Source organism: Portunus trituberculatus, chromosome 14 (assembly GCF_017591435.1).
Source record: "Portunus trituberculatus isolate SZX2019 chromosome 14, ASM1759143v1, whole genome shotgun sequence".
Taxonomy (NCBI): domain Eukaryota; kingdom Metazoa; phylum Arthropoda; class Malacostraca; order Decapoda; family Portunidae; genus Portunus; species Portunus trituberculatus.
This window is the reverse complement of record NC_059268.1, coordinates 14,344,299-14,365,505: the sequence shown is the minus strand read 5'-3', so window position 1 is coordinate 14,365,505 and position 21,207 is coordinate 14,344,299. Positions and strand designations below refer to the sequence as shown.

The 21,207-nt window shown below is 37.3% G+C and overlaps 3 protein-coding genes across 19 annotated transcripts in view; 2 read left to right on the top strand and 1 right to left on the bottom strand.

Moving 5' to 3' along the window:
• The first annotated feature begins 506 nt into the window (after window positions 1-506).
• The window catches only part of LOC123503846 (esterase OVCA2-like), a 29,055-nt gene continuing 8,354 nt past the window's right edge, over window positions 507-21,207 (top strand). The window contains exons 1-5 of one of the 11 annotated variants that reach the window (XM_045253953.1): window positions 507-663; window positions 2,075-2,232; window positions 2,387-2,564; window positions 2,694-2,939; window positions 3,129-3,728. In XM_045253953.1, coding sequence (XP_045109888.1) covers window positions 2,138-2,232; window positions 2,387-2,564; window positions 2,694-2,939; window positions 3,129-3,278 — 669 coding nt within the window. In that variant the 5' untranslated portion in view covers window positions 507-663; window positions 2,075-2,137 and the 3' untranslated portion in view covers window positions 3,279-3,728. Of the gene's footprint in view, window positions 664-753; window positions 925-954; window positions 1,115-2,026; window positions 2,233-2,386; window positions 2,565-2,693; window positions 2,940-3,128; window positions 3,729-21,207 lie in introns of those variants that run through there. The other 10 variants (XM_045253948.1, XM_045253946.1, XM_045253949.1 and 7 more) reach the window with 10 other exon arrangements.
• On the bottom strand, window positions 4,131-9,324 carry LOC123503845 (UDP-GlcNAc:betaGal beta-1,3-N-acetylglucosaminyltransferase-like protein 1). Of its 5 annotated transcripts, none has more exons than XM_045253942.1 (10): window positions 9,251-9,324; window positions 6,986-7,114; window positions 6,537-6,768; window positions 6,271-6,353; window positions 6,059-6,124; window positions 5,511-5,674; window positions 5,118-5,270; window positions 4,926-5,033; window positions 4,467-4,635; window positions 4,131-4,349 (listed from the first exon to the last, which is right to left on the bottom strand). In XM_045253942.1, the coding sequence occupies exons 2-10, from the start codon at window positions 7,046-7,048 to the stop codon at window positions 4,269-4,271; spliced, it is 1,119 nt and encodes a 372-aa protein (XP_045109877.1). In that variant the 5' UTR covers window positions 7,049-7,114; window positions 9,251-9,324; the 3' UTR covers window positions 4,131-4,268. The 5 variants fall into 5 exon arrangements, with proteins under 5 accessions (XP_045109877.1, XP_045109875.1, XP_045109878.1 ...); XM_045253940.1 differs by having other exon boundaries at window positions 8,990-9,298; XM_045253943.1 differs by lacking the exon at window positions 9,251-9,324 and adding an exon at window positions 7,560-8,974 and having other exon boundaries at window positions 6,271-6,335.
• Window positions 9,313-14,151, top strand: LOC123503848 (uncharacterized protein C9orf85 homolog). Of its 3 annotated transcripts, none has more exons than XM_045253958.1 (6): window positions 9,313-9,431; window positions 9,984-10,113; window positions 10,479-10,586; window positions 10,995-11,099; window positions 11,729-11,805; window positions 12,184-14,151. In XM_045253958.1, the coding sequence occupies exons 2-6, from the start codon at window positions 9,985-9,987 to the stop codon at window positions 12,458-12,460; spliced, it is 696 nt and encodes a 231-aa protein (XP_045109893.1). In that variant the 5' UTR covers window positions 9,313-9,431; window position 9,984; the 3' UTR covers window positions 12,461-14,151. The 3 variants fall into 3 exon arrangements, with proteins under 3 accessions (XP_045109893.1, XP_045109894.1, XP_045109892.1); XM_045253959.1 differs by lacking the exon at window positions 9,313-9,431 and adding an exon at window positions 9,471-9,683; XM_045253957.1 differs by lacking the exon at window positions 9,313-9,431 and having other exon boundaries at window positions 9,979-10,113.

Genomic DNA, 21,207 nt, shown 5'->3' with positions numbered 1-21,207 from the left:
TGGAAAATATATACCCACCTCTATTCACATTATATATACTGTTAATTACAACCAGTGATAAATAATTCAGGTTTAAACTTAAATCTAATATTATATGGAGAATTGTGGATGTGTTATGTAAATAATGCAAATGTAAGTAGGTACCGTAGTTCAGTAACAAAGCTTTTTTTTTTCATCAAGGTATGCAATCGATTGTATGAAAAGAACTGGACATATTTTTAATAATAAAATATGCAGTGTATGTTTTCTTTCTTTTTTACTTCATAATTCACTGCAGACGACAATTCATTCCATGCCTATCCCGGTAGTTGTACTGACTACTGAGCGTTCTGGGAAATATTTATTTATTCCAAAATGCCTAAAAAACTTGCGAAACTGCTTAGATGGTCTTTTTTTCTATCTTGAAACACGGAAAAACATTTCTATTTCCCTTTGTTCTATATTCTTGAAACATTTATCCTTACATTCTTTCATAAGGACTATTTTCGCGTGCAAAGATGAAAAGTCAGGTTTCCATGGGACCACGAGTGTTTTTCCCACTGAAGTGTTACCATATCATGGGATTCTTCAAAACATCACTGAAAACCTCAAATACCTTCCAGTACTGCTAGTACAGACTAGTGGAAGTGGCTTTCTTAAATGTCATTTTGAGGATTCTAGATAGTGAGTGTAACACTGGTTTTGTAATTGTGGCTCAAGGAAAAGAACATGGAAATTTGACTTAGCATTCCTATAAGCTTTGAAAACAATGTTTCTATGAAAACAACAATGAAGCGTGCAAATTCTTATCATGTAAACAAGGGTGACGCAATCTCTGCCCTAATCCTCTCCCGGCTGACAGCACAGCAGTAACCTCTACAGTTATACCACTATATTATTGTCGCCAGGCCTTGCACGTGGCTAATATTTGCCTTATTACTGATCGTAATGACACATCTTTAGTTGCTAAGCTGAGAGTTGCCGCAAGCTAACGCCAGCTGTTATAAAAGACTCTTGCTTCACTGTTACTTTATCCTCAGGATTTTGGCCGCTTGCACTTCATGTTGTATCTGCTTCTTCTATGCTTTTTTTAATATGTTTACTGAAACAATGTTCTCTACTTAATCATCTGTGTGTACGTGTGCTTGTTTCTTTGTTGAATCTTTACTTCAACTAGAGTCTGTGACTGCAGGTAGGAGGCGACTTGAGGAATGTGTGCCTTCAGGCTTTCCACTCAAGTATCATCTGGTCTTCTACTATCAGTGTACATTGAATTTTTCCAGGTGTTGCTTATTACTCAATTGTCTTACTAATTCGAGTTATGATCCTCTATTTAAGACTACTTTATAAAAGAGCAATTGATTAGAAGGCAGGTTAAATTTCCCATTAGATGCTTTTGCTGCGGATAAAACACCAGAAACGATAGTCAGGTATCTTACTGATCAGCTTGAGTTGAGCATCAAAGCTTGAGTGAACTTAATTCAGCCTTGAGTATCCAATCACTACAATCGTTATCCTGGACTTCCTTGCAGCTGTTAACACCCACTGCATCTTTTCTGTCACTCCCTTAAAAATTCCTTTCTCTCCATCAGTCTTCTTAGTTCAAGGTTATCCAGCAGGTATTATACTTGCACCCTTAACAGAGGAATTTCAGGGTTACAGTGAGGCTTTGAGTCCAACCACACATTGATACTCTTGCTACACAATGTTTTCTATATTCTAAATCTTTTATTCTGTACTGGTAAATTATAAACTTTGCCTGCTTATGTATTTCTTTCAAAAGGAAGGTTTCAAGACACTCTTTGAAATTTTGAGTGCACCTTTTTAACTCTTTATAGAATGGCACTTACAATAGGCTTTTTTAAAAACTTTTTTGGTTGCCCTTGACCAGAAAAAGAAAAGAAAAACAAACTCAGGAACACTAACCTGAAGAAAATCCGTCTGTAGGTCTTCTAGTCTTGTAACTCATCTTCCAGCTCCCACTAACTCCGATCCTTTTCAAAGTACAGCACAACTCTTAACACCACATTTATCCTTCATTCCACAGGGCAGGCATCACCACAGCTCATGCACCAAGCAAATTCCACCATTACAGACTTGCATCCCCCTGGTCTCATCGCTACAGTCCAGGAGCAATACTCACCTACTTGATTCTGGCATGGGTGGGGCTGAGCAAACCAAGCTACGGATCTTGTGTCTTCATGGATACAGGCAAACTGGCACCACCTTCAGGGAAAAGACAGGAGCTTTCAGGTATGAATGGATCTTCTGTACAGTGACCAGATTCTATTTGACTTTGTGGTGTAAAGGATTTGAGTATGGTTTGTATGATGTGGTCTTGACTAACTTTTATTCATTATAGTCTTAAGTCATGGCTGTTTTAGAGTTGTGTATTATTTTCATACAGGAAGCTGCTGAAGAAGCATGCAGAGTTTGTGTTTGTGACATCGCCAGTGAGAGTGCCACCACTGACACCAGGCAGTGATGGGGGTGATAAGGACGACGGTGGATGTGGGTGGTGGTTCAGTCAGCCCAATGATTACTTCAAGGCCCAGGATGAGTCCGAGTGTGTGAAAGGATACAATGTAAGTATTTCATTTCATCTATCTGTGTTATTCATCTTAATGGCATTACTACAGTCGGTTCTCTTGTTAAGAATGTTTGGGACTTCAAATGTTTAAAAGTCCATAATTCACATACAATTCTATTTACAGGATTCTCTGAAGGCTGTAGTAGACTTTGTGAATGAAAATGGGCCCTTTGATGGCCTCCTGGGCTTCAGCCAAGGAGGAGCCATGCTAGGCCTCCTCTGTGGTCTCCAGCAACAGGGAAACCTACCCTTCTCTTTCAAGTTTGCCATCTTTGCCTCAGCCTTTAAGTCACGTTCCTCACCACACCAAGCACTCTACTCAGAGAAGATAACTCTGCCCACCCTACATGTGTTTGGTGAAGAAGACCAGGTAAGCACAAGTCTTTTAAGTAACATAATCTAGGCACTGTTAATAGCATGGGATATATGTAGACTGAGAAGTATTGGTACAAGCAATGAAGAGAACCAGGTACATGTACATAAATGTCCTAGTTAGAATACTCATAAAGAAATAGTATACCACTACCTCTACTATTAATATTACTGCTGTACCCTGCAGGTGATACAGAAACACATGAGTGACGAGTTCCTGCAGTACTTCCATGAGCCTCAGACACTGGTGCATCCTGGAGGTCACTTCATCCCTGCCACAGGGGCACAAAAGGCCACCTATGTCACCTTCCTGGAGAAAATGGCACAGCTGACATAACTTAAGTGAATTTTGAAGCAATCTTTAAGACTGGATGCACTGAAATGACTGGTCAGAGAGAGAGAGAGAGAGAGAGAGAGAGAGAGAGAGAGAGAGAGAGAGAGCTGATATGCACTACAGTTGATGACAAGTGAATACTGATGATTAAAATGGATGAGAAGAAAAGTGATACCCGTGTTAATTTTTAGGAATATGATTACTAAGTTGGCATGATTGATTGGATGAATGGAAATAACATAGCATAGCTAATTACCAAGGTAACGTGACTGCTTGGGAAGAAGTGAAGGAGTATCCAAGATTTCTTTAAGCAAAATGTAGCACAGATGACAGATTGACATAATGTGATTGAGACAAATAAAGACAATATGTAATAAATGAGATGACAGATCAATGGAATGACATTGTTAGTGTGGAAAAAATATCTTAATAAACTTGATTCTCTTCATTTAATATATGACCTTATTTTCCCTACAAAGAGAGACTGAAGTTTAAAATTTACATTCCTTTGAGAATGGATTTGAGCAAGGTTTTCAAGTGATATGATGATGTAATGATAGTGGCATAAACAAAATCATCAGGGTCAGTCAGCAAGATAAGACAAACAATAATGTGTTCAAGCTTGAAGAATTAGACTTAAAAAAATATAAAAAAAAAAGGAAAGAAGGAAAGAGAGAGAGAGAGATAAGAAGGAATTGGTTCTCAAATAGTGACAGATGAATGGAATGGACTCTGTAATTAGGCTGTTACTGTTGGGGAGACTCCTAATCTATGGCTAAGGATGATGAGTGGGAATAAATTTCATGAAGGAATTGCTATAAAGGAAATTATGAAAAAGTGGTTGAGGAACCATTCCATGAGATATAGTCTTTTTATTTCTTTAGCTTTCACTCACCATGAAAGGGACACCATTCTTGGGAGCCACCTTGCATGTGGTGAAATATTAACTTAATTGTCATACAAAGGCACTTGTTACTATGCTAGTGAGGCAGCTCAGTTAAAGAGGTGGTAATCCTTTCCTTCCTCAAGCTTCAGAGATGCCAAGTTCTCTTCAAACTTGCCTCCTGTCAACTCCTGGAACAAAGGAAACTGCTGATGGTTCTCACTCTTCTCCACTCTCCTCACTTTGGTCAAGACATGTCTTTTATTTACAACATGCTGCCTTGGAAACACTGAAAAATGCCCACTCACCAGCTTCATGCAGATCACTAAAGGAGGGCGAGCTTCAGTGAAATGCACAATGGGAACTTTGGGCTTCGGTCTTTCTAGTGATTCTTCATAAGTGTAGAATGAGTTGATCTTCTTGGCATCCACATCACAGAATGCCACAACCTTCCTCTGGGCCTCCTTGCTCAGTGATCTACAAACCAGTGCATATCATATCAAACAAATTCTCACTGAATGCACCAAAAAGCCTGTAAAACTAGAAATGCCGATTCAAATACATATGTATTATCAAACAAATCCCTTTATATAACAAGCTGCATTCAGTAAAGCAGATTTCAAGACAAAATATGTTGGCCTTCAACTCAAATAGTTTCTTACATCAAGGATTTTTTTTCTTTGTGTTTCTTTATTTACTTATATATTATCATCCACTTCACACAAAAGAGGAGCACAAATGGATCCCCTCAATGTACCTGCACTGACCTGTAAAATTTGCGGCCCTGTTTCCCTGCATTCCATATGGTGAAGGCCTCCCAGGAACACAGCACTCGTGCCTCAAGCTCCTTCATTCGCAGGTCCCAAATGGTTTGCCTGAAATGTAAGAATGCTTGCAATATATTAGCCAGAAAGAAATTAATGCAATGACATATCAAACATGTCCCTTCCTTAACTCACTCGTCTATAGAGAATGTGGTGGCCTGGGGGTGGTACCGGTACACCAGGAGCTCATCATCATGCCGCAAGACCTTCCCTCTGAGTCTCAGGTGGTGGAAAAAGAATATGAGATCCTCTGGGGTTCCTGCTCCTTCCTCACTGAAGCCACCAACGCTGCAATGCAAGGTCTACTATATTTATTAAATTATTTCTATGTCCCTATTCTTAAATATTTTGTTTCTTATCTTGACTTCTTTCAAGGTGTTAAAGCAAGTTTTCAAGGATGTTTTCATGATTCTAGAGAAAGTTTAATAAAAAAAATTTCCATTCTTAATATGAAAAACACATCACCCACTGAGACTTCCTGGTGATAGTGCACAAGAACACACCACAAAGAATGACCACAACACTCACTGGTCAAAAACTCTGCGGTGACAGAACCAGGTGGGCATGATGACAGTGGGGCCATGTGACATGAACACCTGAAGCTGCAGTTGCTCTTGGGTGAGAGTGTTGGCCCAGCGAGTGAACCGCACAGTGGACTCTGGAGGATCTCGCACAAAGCGGCACCCCACAATCTGTAGAATGGAAAGGAAAGAAATAGAGTACTATAAGTACTGTAGAACTATAAGTAAATATAATAAGTAAGGAGATGACAGTTGCTATCAATGCATACATTTGCTTACACATCAGTGAATAAAATAAAAATGTTAGTAGAAAAGAAAGGGAAACAAATGAAGGTAAAAAGCATGGGGAATTGAAATTGTGGGACACAGTACTTTATGCATGAAAGGAGAATAACATGAGAATAAGAGGATTAAGGCACACAAGAAGGGAAGGCAAAGGCAGGAATAAATAAGGACTCTTTTTCTAGCCAAATCCTTGATGAGAACATCCTTAGGAGTATGCATTAGATATAGGCAGACACAATGTGCAATTGAAAAGTTGCAAGACTCACTCACAGCATTAGAAGCTTTGCAAGCAAGTTCATATTGCTTCCGTATTCTTGTAGGCATCATAACATCATCCTGAAAACCGTTGTACTAGTGTAAGTATACTGGACATAAGAATGTAGCATATCTGACTCGAGTATGTATCATTATTGAGAGCTAATTGTACTTTTGCTACTACAAAGACATACACACACACGCAGGATAATCAGCCAATAACTTACTGCATCAAGAAAACACAGGAACTCTCCTCGACTCTGCTCCACAGCCCTGTTCTTGGCATACCCAACTGTGCAGGACAAAAGTACTACGCATATTAATAGTTGTGTGAGTGCATTTCCTAAAGATGAAAAAAAAAATTTTGAAGAGCTGAGAGAAACTTTAAATTTATAATCATCATTAAACTAGTACACCTAGGGAAACACAAGTTAAACTCAGAACAAGACAAGAAAATCATTGATAAAATAAAGAGGTAAGTGATGTACAGTACCTCCTCTGGGGCTGCTGTTGTGTTCAGTGGTCAAGGTGACACAGCATCCCTTCCTCTGCAGTGGCGGGATCCACTGCTGCACCACAGTCTCCGAAGCATCAGTGCAGGAGTCAAGGAAGAGAGACACCTCCACCATAAGCACTGCACCGTTTTGCTGAAGCTGCTGCTGCTCCACTGAGGCAAGACAGGCATCCAACCATGTGGCCCCATTGTGTACTGGAATGATCACTGACTGCAATAGAAACATTTGGACAATACTGAAATAATATTACTCTCTATCTAAGGGAAATGTTAGATTAGCTTAAGATTAATTCAGGTCTTTTGATTCTTCTTCTGAACTTTCTAATTTTTAAGGCATATATTTCGTCTAGATATACATGTGAAGTAACTCCATCGAAATCAGAAATCTGAGGATTTCCTTTCATAACAAAATAATACATTATACTAACCACATCAACCTTCACCCCGGCGTCTTCTTTAACATACTTTCTCGCGTCAACATAAGAATCCATTACCTTCGGGGACGTCCTTTAGGTCACTGAATATTGTGTACTTAACTACATCACGTGACAGTACACCTAGATAATGATACAGCCAAAAAGGAAAGCTAAGGCATGCTTACACTGGACACATCCACCTTTCATATATATATATATATATATATATATATATATATATATATATATATATATATATATATATATATATATATATATATATATATATTAAAGTTGATAGTTGAAACTGTAGATACTAAAACATGGATACCAGCAGAGAACTTCATATTTGTCCTGCTTTATCATTGATGTTTTGCCTTTCATCAGAAGGCATCTTCAGGATCTATAACAAGGTTATAAAAACTAAGTACATAAATATAAAAAAGTCTTACAAAGACATTATAAAAAGTTAAAACAAAAATTTAAAAAATATAAAGATTCTAAACTGAAATACATAGCTAACAATGCACAGAATGATATAAAATGCAATAACACATGGTAAAATACAAAATCAAGGGAAACCAACCTGGATGTATATGCTACAAGGTGTAGAGGAAGGACGAGTGAGAATGGTTGAGGTAATGTGAGAAGAAAAGTAGGAGAGGAAGGTGAAGCAAATATTCAAAACTTTTATTGGAAAGTGTGAAGCCTAGTCGACACAAGTTGATTATTCAAGTCTGGTTGTATATGTTTTATGAATAGTGCTTCTAAGAGCTCAATATCAGTGTTGGATCTTTGTAAAATTTTGAAATCAGTGACACCAAAGGGATGTGTGTTCTAATTGCAGAAAAGGAGGGATTACATAAAAGTCCATTAGTTCTAACAGAAAAACCTTTGTGCTCAGCTATTCTGTGTGGTAAGTTTCTGCGAGTCTCACCTATGTATCGTGCTTTACAGCATGAACAGATAAATTCATATACGACATTAGAGGCGAGATTCGCAAGGACACTGTCTTTTGAATTTAAAGAGAGCCAATAGTGTGACGATTAGTGAAAACAAAGAAAAAATTAGCGTCAGGATAATATGTTTTCAAAGAACTACTAAGGGTTTTCCTGATAGAATAACTCAGCTAGCCATAAAAGGGTAACGTAATATATTCTCTTGCTTTCTCTGGAGTCTGAGATAGTTGAATTAATAATAGTAATACTACGAAGAAAACCTTTATTGAGAAAAAAAAATAGTGAGAAACTTAATCTCCTTATCAAACAAATCCCAAGAAGAGGTTAGGCTGTAATATCTATATAATAATGTCTTAATTGCATTGACCTTGAAAGGCTATGGCTATGACACAAGAGAAAGGAAATTAATTCGGTATAATTGCAATTTCTCCCAATAAACCGCACATAAGTATGAAGTGTCTCACAGTTTAGTTCACACTGTTAGAAGCATTTCTAATATCACCTTGTCGGAAAGGTAGAGTACCATTATTCTCCATTTCACAGGTAAATTTTATATTCGGGTGTCTAGCGTTAATGTAATCTTAAAACAATGGAATTTGTGTAGAGTCCCTAAAAAGAATAAAACAATCATCAACACATCTACAGAAATAAACAGGTTTAAAACAAGGGCAATCCCCTAACCAATTAATTTAATTTAGACACAGAAAAGCATTCGCCAGTGTAGGACCCAAACAAGAACCCATGGCCACACCGTCCGTCTGAATATATAGCTTCTTATTAAACAGAAAAGGTCAGTCTTTAACAGCAAGATATTACAAATTGTTGGATTGTGTTTTCGAAAAGTTGCCAAGAATAGTGTTGTCCTTAAACTTAAGTCATCACAGACTAAGCGTATTGTTTCTTCAAGATATATATTAGTGAACAATGATTTAATATCAAAATTGGCCATGACCATGTCGCCAACATCTAAATTACGTATTTCATCTATAAACTTAAAAATTTCAATTTTTTGTTTTTATTGTGTTTTGTATTTTTGTTATTGAGAAATTGTAGTTACGTTGTTTATGAAGATTATAATAAGTATCAGCGTGTAGAGTCTCCTGGCTGCCTTCAGGGCCCAATCTGGTCTGGTGTCCGTCGGAATGTTGGCTTCAAGGAACAACGAGACATGAAAAGCAGAGACAAGCTCGAGTTGTGCACTGTTTACAACAATCAGCTGATTTATCAGCTGTGTTATTAAATTACGTAGAGTTATTTTTGCAAAACCAATGATTCTTCTAAGTCATCACACTATTCTTGAAATTGGTTTTGTTTTTACAGTAGTATATGTGTGGTAGATTTGAAACAAGGAGTGTGCTTCTGTCAGCTGTTCCCTGCACCGTTGTCAAGACTCAAGACTGATGCACCAAAATAGAACACTGTTGTCTGTTGTGTTTACGTCTATACACGTGTTTTTATCTTTTCTTCAGTGACATTGCCCACCCTTCTTGACGCAGCAGGTTAGTTGTATTCAGTTAAGATTAAACGTATAAGAAGAGATGCATGTTAATATGACATGATAAAGGTGGACTATTATTAACCAAGTGAGTTGACTGGCAGCTGGCACGCGGATAGGTTGGGTGGCACTGTGGCACACACCTCTCTGCCCCACACGTGCGCCCCATAGCGGCTTCAAGCTCTTACATCATTTCTCTAGCTAGAGAATTAATCTTTGAATAGCTTAGGATATACATTAAGACACTTTAAGCCAGGTGTGATATGTTAGTTACTGTTCAGTATTTATAAACATCTATTTTACAGCCGAAATTCTTAGGTGTCTCAGCAGCAAGATCCTTTCATTCTAACCATCTTGAACTGCACACTTATCTTTTTTCAGCTATCATAACATTACCAGTGATTTTTCTTCTCTGTTTTGCCACTTTCTTAATTACTTAATGTGTCACAACATAATAATTTGAGGAGCCACTGCATTTAGTCTTCATTAGATTCATATAAAATGATGGACAGGAAGAACTGTAAATGATTTTCTAACTGTTCCTTTATTTCATGAGAATGAGTTGTCAACGAGGAAATACTTCCCGCACCCGTAAGCAGAAGCACAGTAACATCACTGCCTTCAAGAACAACATCCACGACAGCAGCAAGCAAACTCTTGCAATGAACAACATGGAGATTACCGAGGTAACTGTAGGCTTTCGGGAACTAAGTAAACAAAAATGTAAGCCCATTTAGTTAGAGATCAGATGTACATGTTGCCGAGTAAACTAAAACTCCCTACCAGCTTCTGTATTTCCAACTTCCTATGACTTGGCTTCATTTAAGAGGAAGGTTTAAAGTCATCTATCCCATTTTTTTGGTTAACTCTTTTACCTGCAATAGGATGGCAACTAACTGGGCCTTTTTTTTTTTTTTTTTTTTTGCCCTTGGCCAGTTTTTCTCTCTTGCATAAACAAAAATGTGATACTTAAGGCTTAGTAAGCAATCAACCTGTGATTTTTACTGAGTACCATTTTAAGATTTACAGTTCTGCCTTTTTTTCTGGACAGGTTTGCAAGCGGTGTCAGGAAGTGATTGCCTGGAAAGTGAAATACAAGAAATACAAGCCTCTGTCACAACCCAAAACCTGCACTAGATGTCACCAGAAGAACATTAAAGTAATTGACTGTTCATACTTTATCACTGTTGGGAAAAGCATGTAAAGGGCATCATTCTCCCTCACCCTGCCTTGTGAACTGTAGTATTCTGCTGATGGATTTTTGAGTTGTATGTGCGCTGTGATTATGGCAGGAGAGAAATATCAAGGGAAATATATTGTGTAATGATGAAAAAGATAGAGATTAGCATGGTTAGTGTGTCTGTGTGTACATGATTGTGATTTATTTATTTATTTTTTTTTTTTTTCTATGATTATACCAAACTCATACCACTGTGTTCAAAATTCAGTCATGGTAGCTTTGTAGAGTGCCTTTCTTTGATGGAATGAATAAAGCCTATAAACTCAATAAACAGTAAAACAGTATTTAATGTACAGGATGAAAAAGCCAGTGTTCTTATCTCAACAGGATGCTTATCACACTGTCTGCAATTCTTGTGCTAAGGAGTTACAAGTCTGCTGCAAGTGTGGGAAGAAGGAAGATATTATTGCACATAAACCTCCATCAAAAACAGTAAGACTTGCCTCTATGTTCTGCATATACGTACTAGGAAGTAATGACATAGTCCTGATAGTTATACTTGTCTTGAACTTTGACATATGGAGTTCAGTGGCCAGTTTTTTTTACTTCTGCTGCCTTGATGTTCCGAGCCATAGGTGAAAAGTACCTAATTTCCATTTAAATATAAAACAGTAATAGAACTCTACATCTCAATGAGCCTATACAGTATAGCTGAATTACATTACGTTAACTGGATGGTATGTGGGAAGAAACAAGAGTAATAAATAGATATTGCTGTTTGTAGGAAGAAAAATGTATCTTAGTGTGGTAATGTGTTGTGTAGAATTGTAATGTAGATGTGTTAAGCACAGTGTAGTTGGAAAGTTTGTGCTGTCATAACAAGTATACTGCTGTTATGATTAGTGCATGGTCTTAAATTTACCACTTAATATTCTTTTCATTTTACCTCTTTCTTTTTGTTGCTCCCTTTTTCTGTATATGTTTGTCTTGTTTTTTTTGTTTTGTTTTTTTCTTTCTCTGTCTTTGGTTAACAGTCAGTGACTCGGTGGAGACTGTGATACATAGTACTATTTTGACATTTCTTTATTGAGGAAATTAATTATAATGGACTTTCTTTACAGGAACACCTCCAGACTATGGCAGAACTAGAGGCAGAAGTGAAGTGTCTCTCAGAACGCAAACGACGGGCATATTATAGGTGTAGTATCATAGGTCTTTCTCTGATGTGTTCATAGTTACTGACATTGCAGATAATTCAGCCTGCTTTTCAGAATTTCTTACTTGTAAACATTTCTTCATACATTTAAATTGTTCAAGTTGATTCATCACAGATATTTGGTAAAATTTTCATAGTTTTAGTGTCTTCATTCATTGCATGTATAAATAATGTTCAGGTTACAAGGAAAGATTTGTCGCATATTCTACAAACAACATTATGCTACAACACTCCTCTTGAATAGATTATTTGAGTGAGGATGTACTTGTTGTTTTGTTTTGTTATAATTTGGGTGTCCACTGCTCAAGTTTCCTTACTTATAGGGAAGCTTCCATAGCTGAGTTTCTTTATTCATTGCAGGTACTTGGAGAAGTTGGAGGGTAAGACCAAGCGTCGGAAGAAGCCTAACAAGAGTTCTGAGGTGGAGAGTGTCACCAGTGAACATGAGAATGAGGAGGATGAAGTTGCTGTCTCTATGGACGAGTACTTCAAGAATGCTCGACAAAAACTGGAAGAACTCATGAAGGAAATGGAAGATGATGAATTTTATGAAGATTTACAGGACCTAAATTTGAATAGTGAGGATGAGTCATATGATGAAGAGGAAGAAGACAGTGATGAGAAGGAAGACAGCTGAAAGCAAGCTGCATCCATCTCATAACAGACTTATGATCGATCTTTTTTGCATACCACTCCAGGGTCTCACCATTTGCAATGAATTTAACACTTAATTACTATTTTTGTCTTGTTATGACTCAGTGGTTCCCAAACTTTTCCTGGGTGAGTACCACTTGGAGATCCCTTACAGTCCTTGTGTACCACCTGGTTCCTGAAAACTCAAATATCAATTTATTCAGAAACAGAACTTACAAATGAAACAATTCAATGTAATGTGAGGGATACGTCTGTTTCTTCCTCTCCAGCTGATCGATGCTAGATTATCTTGTGTAAGGCAATGATAATTTTTCTGAAAAATGAATTGATTTAATCTAACTTAAAATTGCATATGATCTAAAAGTGCTCACGTACCACCACCTGGTAGGCCTTCGCATACCGCAGTTTGAGAACCATTGTGTTAAGTGAAGGACATATGAGGCATCTAGAACACAATGGATGAACTTGCCACATGTGCCACAGTAAAGTTATCATTGCAAGCTCAAAGGGCAAACACTCACCAATGGATCTACTTCTTATGGTACATTATAGAAAAAGGAACTATAATGGTTTCAAACAGAGGGTTGAATGTGATGTATTTTTTTTTTTTTTTTTTTTTTTTTACATCACCTGTGGGATGAAAAGCAAAAAAGGCAACTACCTATAAACTCTTGAGTCAGCATGTGAGTGCTTGAGCTGGGAAACACATGCCTCTCTCAGCCAATCAGGGCATGGTTTATGACATGCATCTCATTTTATCCTTTTTTAATGGGCTCTATTTTAAGTGGGATCTTCAGGATTCTAGTTCAACAAGAACTTGCATTGTCAATTGGTAAAAACTGCTCATGGAATTCCAAATTATACCCATGGCTTTTAAGAACAATTTTTATCAGATACTGAAATAATTAAAGGTGCAATAATGGTTGTTTTGATTGCTTCAATGCTTCTTTTACAATACAACCATTGTATTATGAATTGATTCAGGATTAAACTGAATTGTAATTGACAAATGACAGTATAATTTAACCATAAATTAAGAGATAAATTTGAAAAAAAAGGATTTTATTTTCATGTAATATTGTCTTCCTTCCCACTGATACAATGCAGGTTGATAGGTGTAGACTAATCATGAGACCTGCAATGTGTAAGTATTATTTTCTATTTCTTATTTTCTGAAAGAGGACCACTTCCCAAGAGACAAAAAAAAGGAAAAATAAAAAAAAGTGGCTAACGAGTTGCCAATCCCAAGAGATATCTTGAAAATCATTGAAAATAGAAGAATTAGTGTCTTGAAACCTCATTATAAATGTATGTAAATTACTAATAAAAGGAGTTGGGGTACAGGGGCGTTCCTAGAGTATTTGGCACCCGGGGCAGATCATTCCTTTGCACCCCCTCCCAAAGGTGGATGTTGGGGAAAGGGGGCTGCCGAGCGAAGCGAGTCAAAACAGCTGGGGTTGTGGTTTCCTAGTTCGTGCCGAGACACCCTTTTGTTCGGCAACACGAAGCATCAAGTTGCGCTTCGTCTCGTCAACATATCGTCGCTTGCACGACGAACAAACATATTCATACACAACACTAGATATTAGGAATGAAGGAATTGAAACTTTGTAAGGAAAGAAGGATTTCAGAGTATAAGATTTGCAGAAAATAAAGTTAAACTTTCTTTCCGGAAAGTGTTGTTTCAGTAAATGATTAAGATTTTTCCGAATCACGAAACTCAAATGGCCATAGTAGGGTAATTTTATGTAATGTACTAATGTGTTATCCTTATCTTTTTGCAAAGGGTTATAAATATTATCCAATAATTTTTTTTATACAATTTTGTATTCTTCATATGGCACCCCCCTCAGGGTGTCACCCGGGGCGGACCGCCCTCCCCCCCTTTTAGCACGCCACTGTGTTGTGGTATTATACAGAACAGCTTAGACTTTCCATCGGCGCTTCCATGATCTTTCTATTTTCTTACTCTGCTCATTCCAACAAGTTCTTCCGCTGACTTCCTGTCTTTTCCACATCTCGTATACCGTATATATATATATATATATATATATATATATATATATATATATATATATATATATATATATATATATATATATATATATATATATATATATATATATATATATATTTTTTTTTTTTTTTTTTTTTTCAAGAAAGCAATTGTCCAATAGTATTTTCTTCTATGCATGGCTTCTGTAAGATGATTTTCCTTCTCCTTTTTTCCTGATATCTTGGACACCATAACAAAAAAATAAATAGTTTTAAATCCTCAAGGCTGCTGTCACACTCTCCATCAGTGTGTTTGTTCCTATCTTTTAGTGTAAGGTGATTAGATCTTGCTTTGAAAAAAAAAATAAATAAATAAAGACATGCTGGTCAGACACCGTCTTCTGCCATTTCTTTCTTCCAGTTTTTGTATATTGTCAAACTTGATTTTTCTGCTATTTCCTTTTGCCATGTTTTCTTATCCCAGTCTCTAATCCTATCTTTTAGTTTTCCTTTCTTAATTGATTTTAATTCTGTATGGCTCAAATTTAGTTCCTTTATAATACCAGCATCCCACTTCTCGACAATTTTTCAGGATCAAATGAGAATAGCTATCAATACCAAATTGAAACTAGAAGGATTAATGTTGGAAATTGTTTTAATAATAACCAGTGAGTGCACCATTTTCTATAATAGGTAAATGAGATATTTAAATTATTCTTGATTAAAAAATATATATAAAAGACGTGCAATTGGTAAGTTTACAACTTTACGCTGCATTGTCGTTGAGGATGATGAAGAAATTCTAATAAAAAAAAAAATATGTGGAAAAAATTGAGTATCAAGAACATCCTGTATAAGTTATGGAAAATAAGGCAAAACAAGATAAATGAAGCATTGGTAGCCTAATAAAGGAAACAAGGGAGTGCCGATGCAGGGTGTAGCACTTGCCTGTCAGCAGAGGAGCTTGTTTGTAAGACACTCTTCATTGTTTATGTTCTTATACAGCAGCTAGCGAACCAGTGGCTGCTATCGACCGTGTGAATGTTTTCCAGTGAAACTTGTCGGCTGCTTAGGAAGGCTGCAAGCAGCCGGGTGTAAAGAATTCCCAGTGATAACTCGCTTTTCGGGACTCCATGCTGCCGCCATGGCCAGGCCACCCTTATGTTACCCATTGCAAATGCAAAGTTTGCTCTTTGTGTGTGAAAGCCAGCTCATCTTAACAGAAGTGGTGTTGTCATAGCATCATGGAAGGTGAAATTTTCCGAAAAACTAGTGCAAGTATTGACGATACAGTAATGTGTGATATTTGTGACCACGTGTTTTAACGCTACAAACAAGAAAAGAATAGTGAAAAATATCCCTAGGGTATTACGTGCAAAAAGATACATAAGTGTATTTGTGTTTGCGTTTACGATTAGACTTAATGACGAGTTCGTGAAAATTCTGATAACAATAAAAAGAAATATACACGATAAACTTAGACAACTACTATTTAAATGTGACAGTCAATATCTAGTTAATAGTAAACCTTTGAAAGAATGTTGTCCTTGGCGTGGTTCTCTGAAACTTCAGATGTGCGAAGAATCCCTGAACTGCGATGAGATTGTCAGTCGATTAAGGGATTTGCCATTCGTAATACTGAAGGATACAGGAAATAAGCCACACTGGAAGTGAGTGTAGCCTATACATCAGTGCGTGAACACCTCAGCCACTCATCGCAGTCATCTTTAGCTTTGTGGGGATGGATGAACCTCTCAACTATTGTTCATCACTATCTGATGACTGACGAGAATTGGAGTGTGGGATGATGTCGCTTGGTGAGTGTTGCTTTTACTTTGCATGTACAGTACATAATCTAGTGACTATAAACAGATGGCCTTCTAACATAATTGTCGTTTCATCCCCATCTCTACCGAGCGATCCTAGATCCCAATTTTCATGTGATGTAGGGCTTTCCCGTTTATAAGGATATTTGGCAGGCCTACTCATTTTGTCGTCGGCAGTGACGCTGCTGATGGCGCATTCTCTCCAGGGCAGAAAGACGCGTGAGACATGTAGCCTACTACCGTAGAGAGCATGGTCGCCTTTGATCAGTAAGTTTGGATTTTGGTCGTGTGAATTCGGCTAGAGCCGGAAGTGAAAATTATTTTAGCAAAAGTAGGAAGGAATAGAGAAGAGGTTACTGCTAGTTGAGTCAGTCACAAGCGTTTCGGTTGGGAAATGATGAGGTTTAGCAGAGGAGAGGTAGTGTTCTAAGGATTGTCAGTTAGAGGCCGCAAATGTTACTGAAGTTAATATGAGGTTGAAAGTATATAGCTAGTCACATATAGAGGACGGTTTGCAGTTGTGTAAAATGAAGAACCCTAATCTTAATTGGTAGTTTCATCCGTGGCAGTTCTTTAAGAGGAATGTTTTCAAATTCAGCTGTCTTTGAAAATAAGATCATAATACTTTAATTATAAAATGTCTTTTACTCCCAGTCAGTTATCAGCCACAAAGGAAACCATTAAGATAATGAGTATATGTACATTACACACATTGATAGTCCATATAGTTCACACCAACATCGCCAGTCACTTGACAAGAGGAATTTTACAGTGTCCTTATCCGTGCGGAATGTTAGGTTTGTTTTGAAAGGCTTTGTTATACCACCAGGATTATTTTTCTCTCCAGTCGTGTTCTCGTGAGTGTATTTTCCCCATTCATGATGCATAATACTTGTTTAACTCCCGCTAGAAACATGAGAACATACGAAGAAAAAATGAAAACCTCCTCCAAAGCATGTTAAAAGGGAGAGATAAGGCGCCAAGACGCTTGAGAATGTGGACCCTGGCAGATGGTGGGCAGTGTTGCTGGGTCACCTTCCAACATGTCCTCTTCAAGGTCACGCTAACCAATCAGTGAGAGGCTGCAAGTCATCTCCTCATCTTACCACTCATGCATACCGAATACCAATCAGTGTGTTGTGTTGTAAGAACATTAGAGGAAAGCTTATAAAGAGTCAGCAGGTCTACACGTGGCAGTTCCTGTGTAAAACATGCCTGTGTTTATTTAATTAGTCATTTATTTATTAAGTTTAGAAGGGGATCGGCCAAGGACAAGAAAAATAGTAAGGAAAATAAACAAAAACGTCTCTTCGGTGCTGGTTCCTAATGGGAAAATCCATTCTTATCCATGAATTTGTCTTATCTTTTAAAGACCACTGTTGACTCGACATTAAGAAGCAGATTACTCAGTTTATTCCACCCATCCAGTGTTTTTATAACGAACAGCGATGGCTAAGTCTGGAGAAGTGATGCTGCACCACCACCACCATCACCACCACCCCCACCCTCACCCTCACCACCACCACCACTACTACTACTACTACTACTACTACTACTACTACTACTACTACTACTAATACTACTACCTACTGCTGGAACCACCACCTAATGTACATGCTGTTGCTTTTACTCCTCTCCCTGTTTCGGTCCCCTAGCCTTTCAATGTAAAAGATACACACACACAAAAAAAAAAAAAAAAAAACACACACACACACACACACACACACACACACACACACACACACACACACACACACACACACACACAGAGAGAGAGAGAGAGAGAGAGAGATTGGTCTTCCTCAAAGTATAGGTGTCAGCTGCACGTCAGAATTATGCTGATTTGACAGGCTGTAATGGGTCTTATTTGCATGTGAAATGTGTAGGAAAAGGAGGCTGTCTGGTCACTAGGATGTTCTCTGTTCAGCCGCCTTCCTTTCATCCAAAGTGAATGGGTAATGTATTTATTTTAAACTTGAAAATCGGACGCGTAATGAGTAAATAAAGGAGGCCTAGCTTATAAGTGACCATAGAAATATGTAGGAATTTTCAGAGACGTGGAAACAGGACTAAATTACAAACGAGCGATAAGGTAAATAATGTAATGAGAAAATAATTATCAAGGTAAGACTTCAGTGAATTACAAGGGAAAAATAACAAGGAATTTTCAGAGAAGTGGAAACAGAATTAAATTACAAACAAGCGATAAAGTAACTAATGTAATGAAAAATAATGATCAAGGTAAGACTTCAGTGAATTACAAGGGAAAAATAAAAAAAAGCAAGATTCGACAATATGAAGTTAATAATGTTATACGATTATTAAGTATGTATGAAAAAAAAACAATGTAAAGATATGCAAATATAGATTTTATTAACCCCTTCAGTACTGAGACGCATTTTCATATTCATTCTGCTTACTATTTGGTGATTTTATACAGTTGCCGAAACTTATGTGGGGATTGAAATAGTGAAGACTCAGGCCATTAATCTTCTGACCTCCATAGACCCTTCATAATGTAATAAAATCGCTTAATCATACCAACAATTCATGATAAAAATGCGTACCAGTAATGACGGGTTAAAAGAATAATAATCAAACAATAGAATATACAAAACAGGGAAAAGTATAAATAGTAGAATAAAATAAGCAATGAAGAAACAAGATCAAATACAAAGCAATAATATAAGAGAGAAAAAAGTGAAATACAGATCATGAAATACTGGAAATCTCTGACTTGAAAAAGAAAAGAAAGCTGGTGAATTATTGTTTCAGTATACAAAAGTGTTAATTTCCAGCTAATTGAAGTAGAAAAGAAAAAGAAAAAAGCACTTATATATGTCATGAAATACTGGAAAACTCTAATTAAAAAAAAAAAAAAGTGGGTGAATTATTGGTACAGTATACAAAAGTGTTAATTTCCAGCTAATTAACGTAGAAAAGAAAAAAAAAAGCAAGTCAGATTATATTTTTCCTAATAGCATGTTTTATAGATAGTACGTATAGTGTGTGTGTGTGTGTGTGTGTGTGTGTGTGTGTGTGTGTGTGTGTGTGTGTGTGTGTGTGTCCCATCCAGCCAAGCAATAGGCCTATCCTGTCGTGACGCAGCAAGTGAAAGTTGATCCAAAGTTAACTAGGCCTATGATGAGCGCCCCTTCCCCTTTACTTTTTTTTTGCTATTAACACTCCAGGGCAGCAGGAAGGAAGAGGAATGGAAGCGTCTCTCTCTCTCTCTTTGCCTTCACTCGCGTACCTCCTCCTCGCGTCTGTTGGGAAGTGTGGTAGTGGTGGTGGTGGTGGTGGTGGTGTGTGTGTGTGTGTGTGTGTGTGTGTGTGTGTGTGTGTGTGTGTGTGTGTGTGTGTGTGTGTGTGTGTGTGTGTGTGTGCCAAGGTGTGGTTCTTGTAATATTGGAGTGAAAGTCTTTGAGTATGGAAGTGTAGTAGTAGTAGTAGTAGTAGATAGTAGTTGTAGTAGTGGTAGTGTGTGTGTGTGTGTGTGTGTGTGTGTGTGTGTGTGTGTGTGTGTGTGTGTGTGTGTGTGTGTGTGTGTGTGTTTGAATGATTATACTCTGATAAAAAGAACTTTCCAATAAGTTTACGAAAAGATAGCTACATTTTTTTTATCACAAAATTCCATTTATTCACGTATTCATCAATTCACATTTATTATTTCTCATTTTTTTCTAATAATGAGTGTGATTTGTTTATTGATTTATTTTATTGTTTTTTAGAATACAAACAAAGACATACAAAGAAATACAAACGAGAGCATAAAAAGGCTGCAAAAGAAAGATTGTGCATTGTAATTGAGAAAAACGTTTATGTGAACTTGACTAAATATCACTGTGGCCTTTGAAAACAATGCTCATTAGATGATACGCAGTGCATAAGAATACAAGCCAATGTATTTACTCGTATGGGAAGCGATTACAATAACCTCTTAATTTTTAAACACTTTACTCTATCAGGACTATTTTCCAGCGATCACCAAGACCATTAATTGAATTCTCTTGAGGAAAACACTCTTGATAACCCATAACAACTTCCAGTACAAGCTATTAAAGAAGTAATCGAGGTGATACGCTGTAGTGTTCAAGAATGTGGTTCCAAGCTGATACCTCCTGCGTTCATTCACTAGAGCACGCAAAAGCCAGCAGGCACGTCACGTTAAACCAACACAGTAGCATCTCTTACAGTATCTCAGCCTTATCCCTTGTTAGTGCCTCCCTTGAACCTTCACTCACAAACACCCACACTCTTCTACCAGTTACCGCCCTCTCCATTAAGAACAGTAACGAAGCCAGTCATCCCTCAGGTCGTTAGCATCTACTAGATAAAAATAACGTGGAAAATGGCGTGTTGGCATCTCTCTGTGTATGAAGACATATACAAGAGGCCAGCACCGGTTGTGGAGAATTACTACCTGCCATACAGCCTCCCGGAACACCTGTGCTTCTCTGGCGTGGAAAGGTGTGTGCTGTCTGTCTGTGTGTGTGTGTGTGTGTGTGTGTAGAGAGAGAGAGAGAGGGGAGGTAGTGTGTTGTTGAATCCGTGACCAGTAATGTGATTCTTTTATTTAGGAGTGAATGTTTCGCAAAAAGGTGATGAAAAATTTGTAGGAGAGTTGTACTTACCTGGTTGTAAAGGTAGTTGTAGTAGTAGTAGTAGTAGTAGTAGTAGTAGTTGTTATTGTTGTTGTGGTAGTGGTGGTGGTGACAGTAATTGTAGTAGCAGAAGCGATAGAGGTTATAGTAATAGTAGCGGGGCTGGTGGTTTGCTAATAATAGTAGCAGCAACAGCGACACTATTATTATTATTATTATTATTATTATTATTATTATTATTATTATTATTATTATTATTATTATTATTATTATTATTATTATTATTATTAGTACTAGTAGTAGTA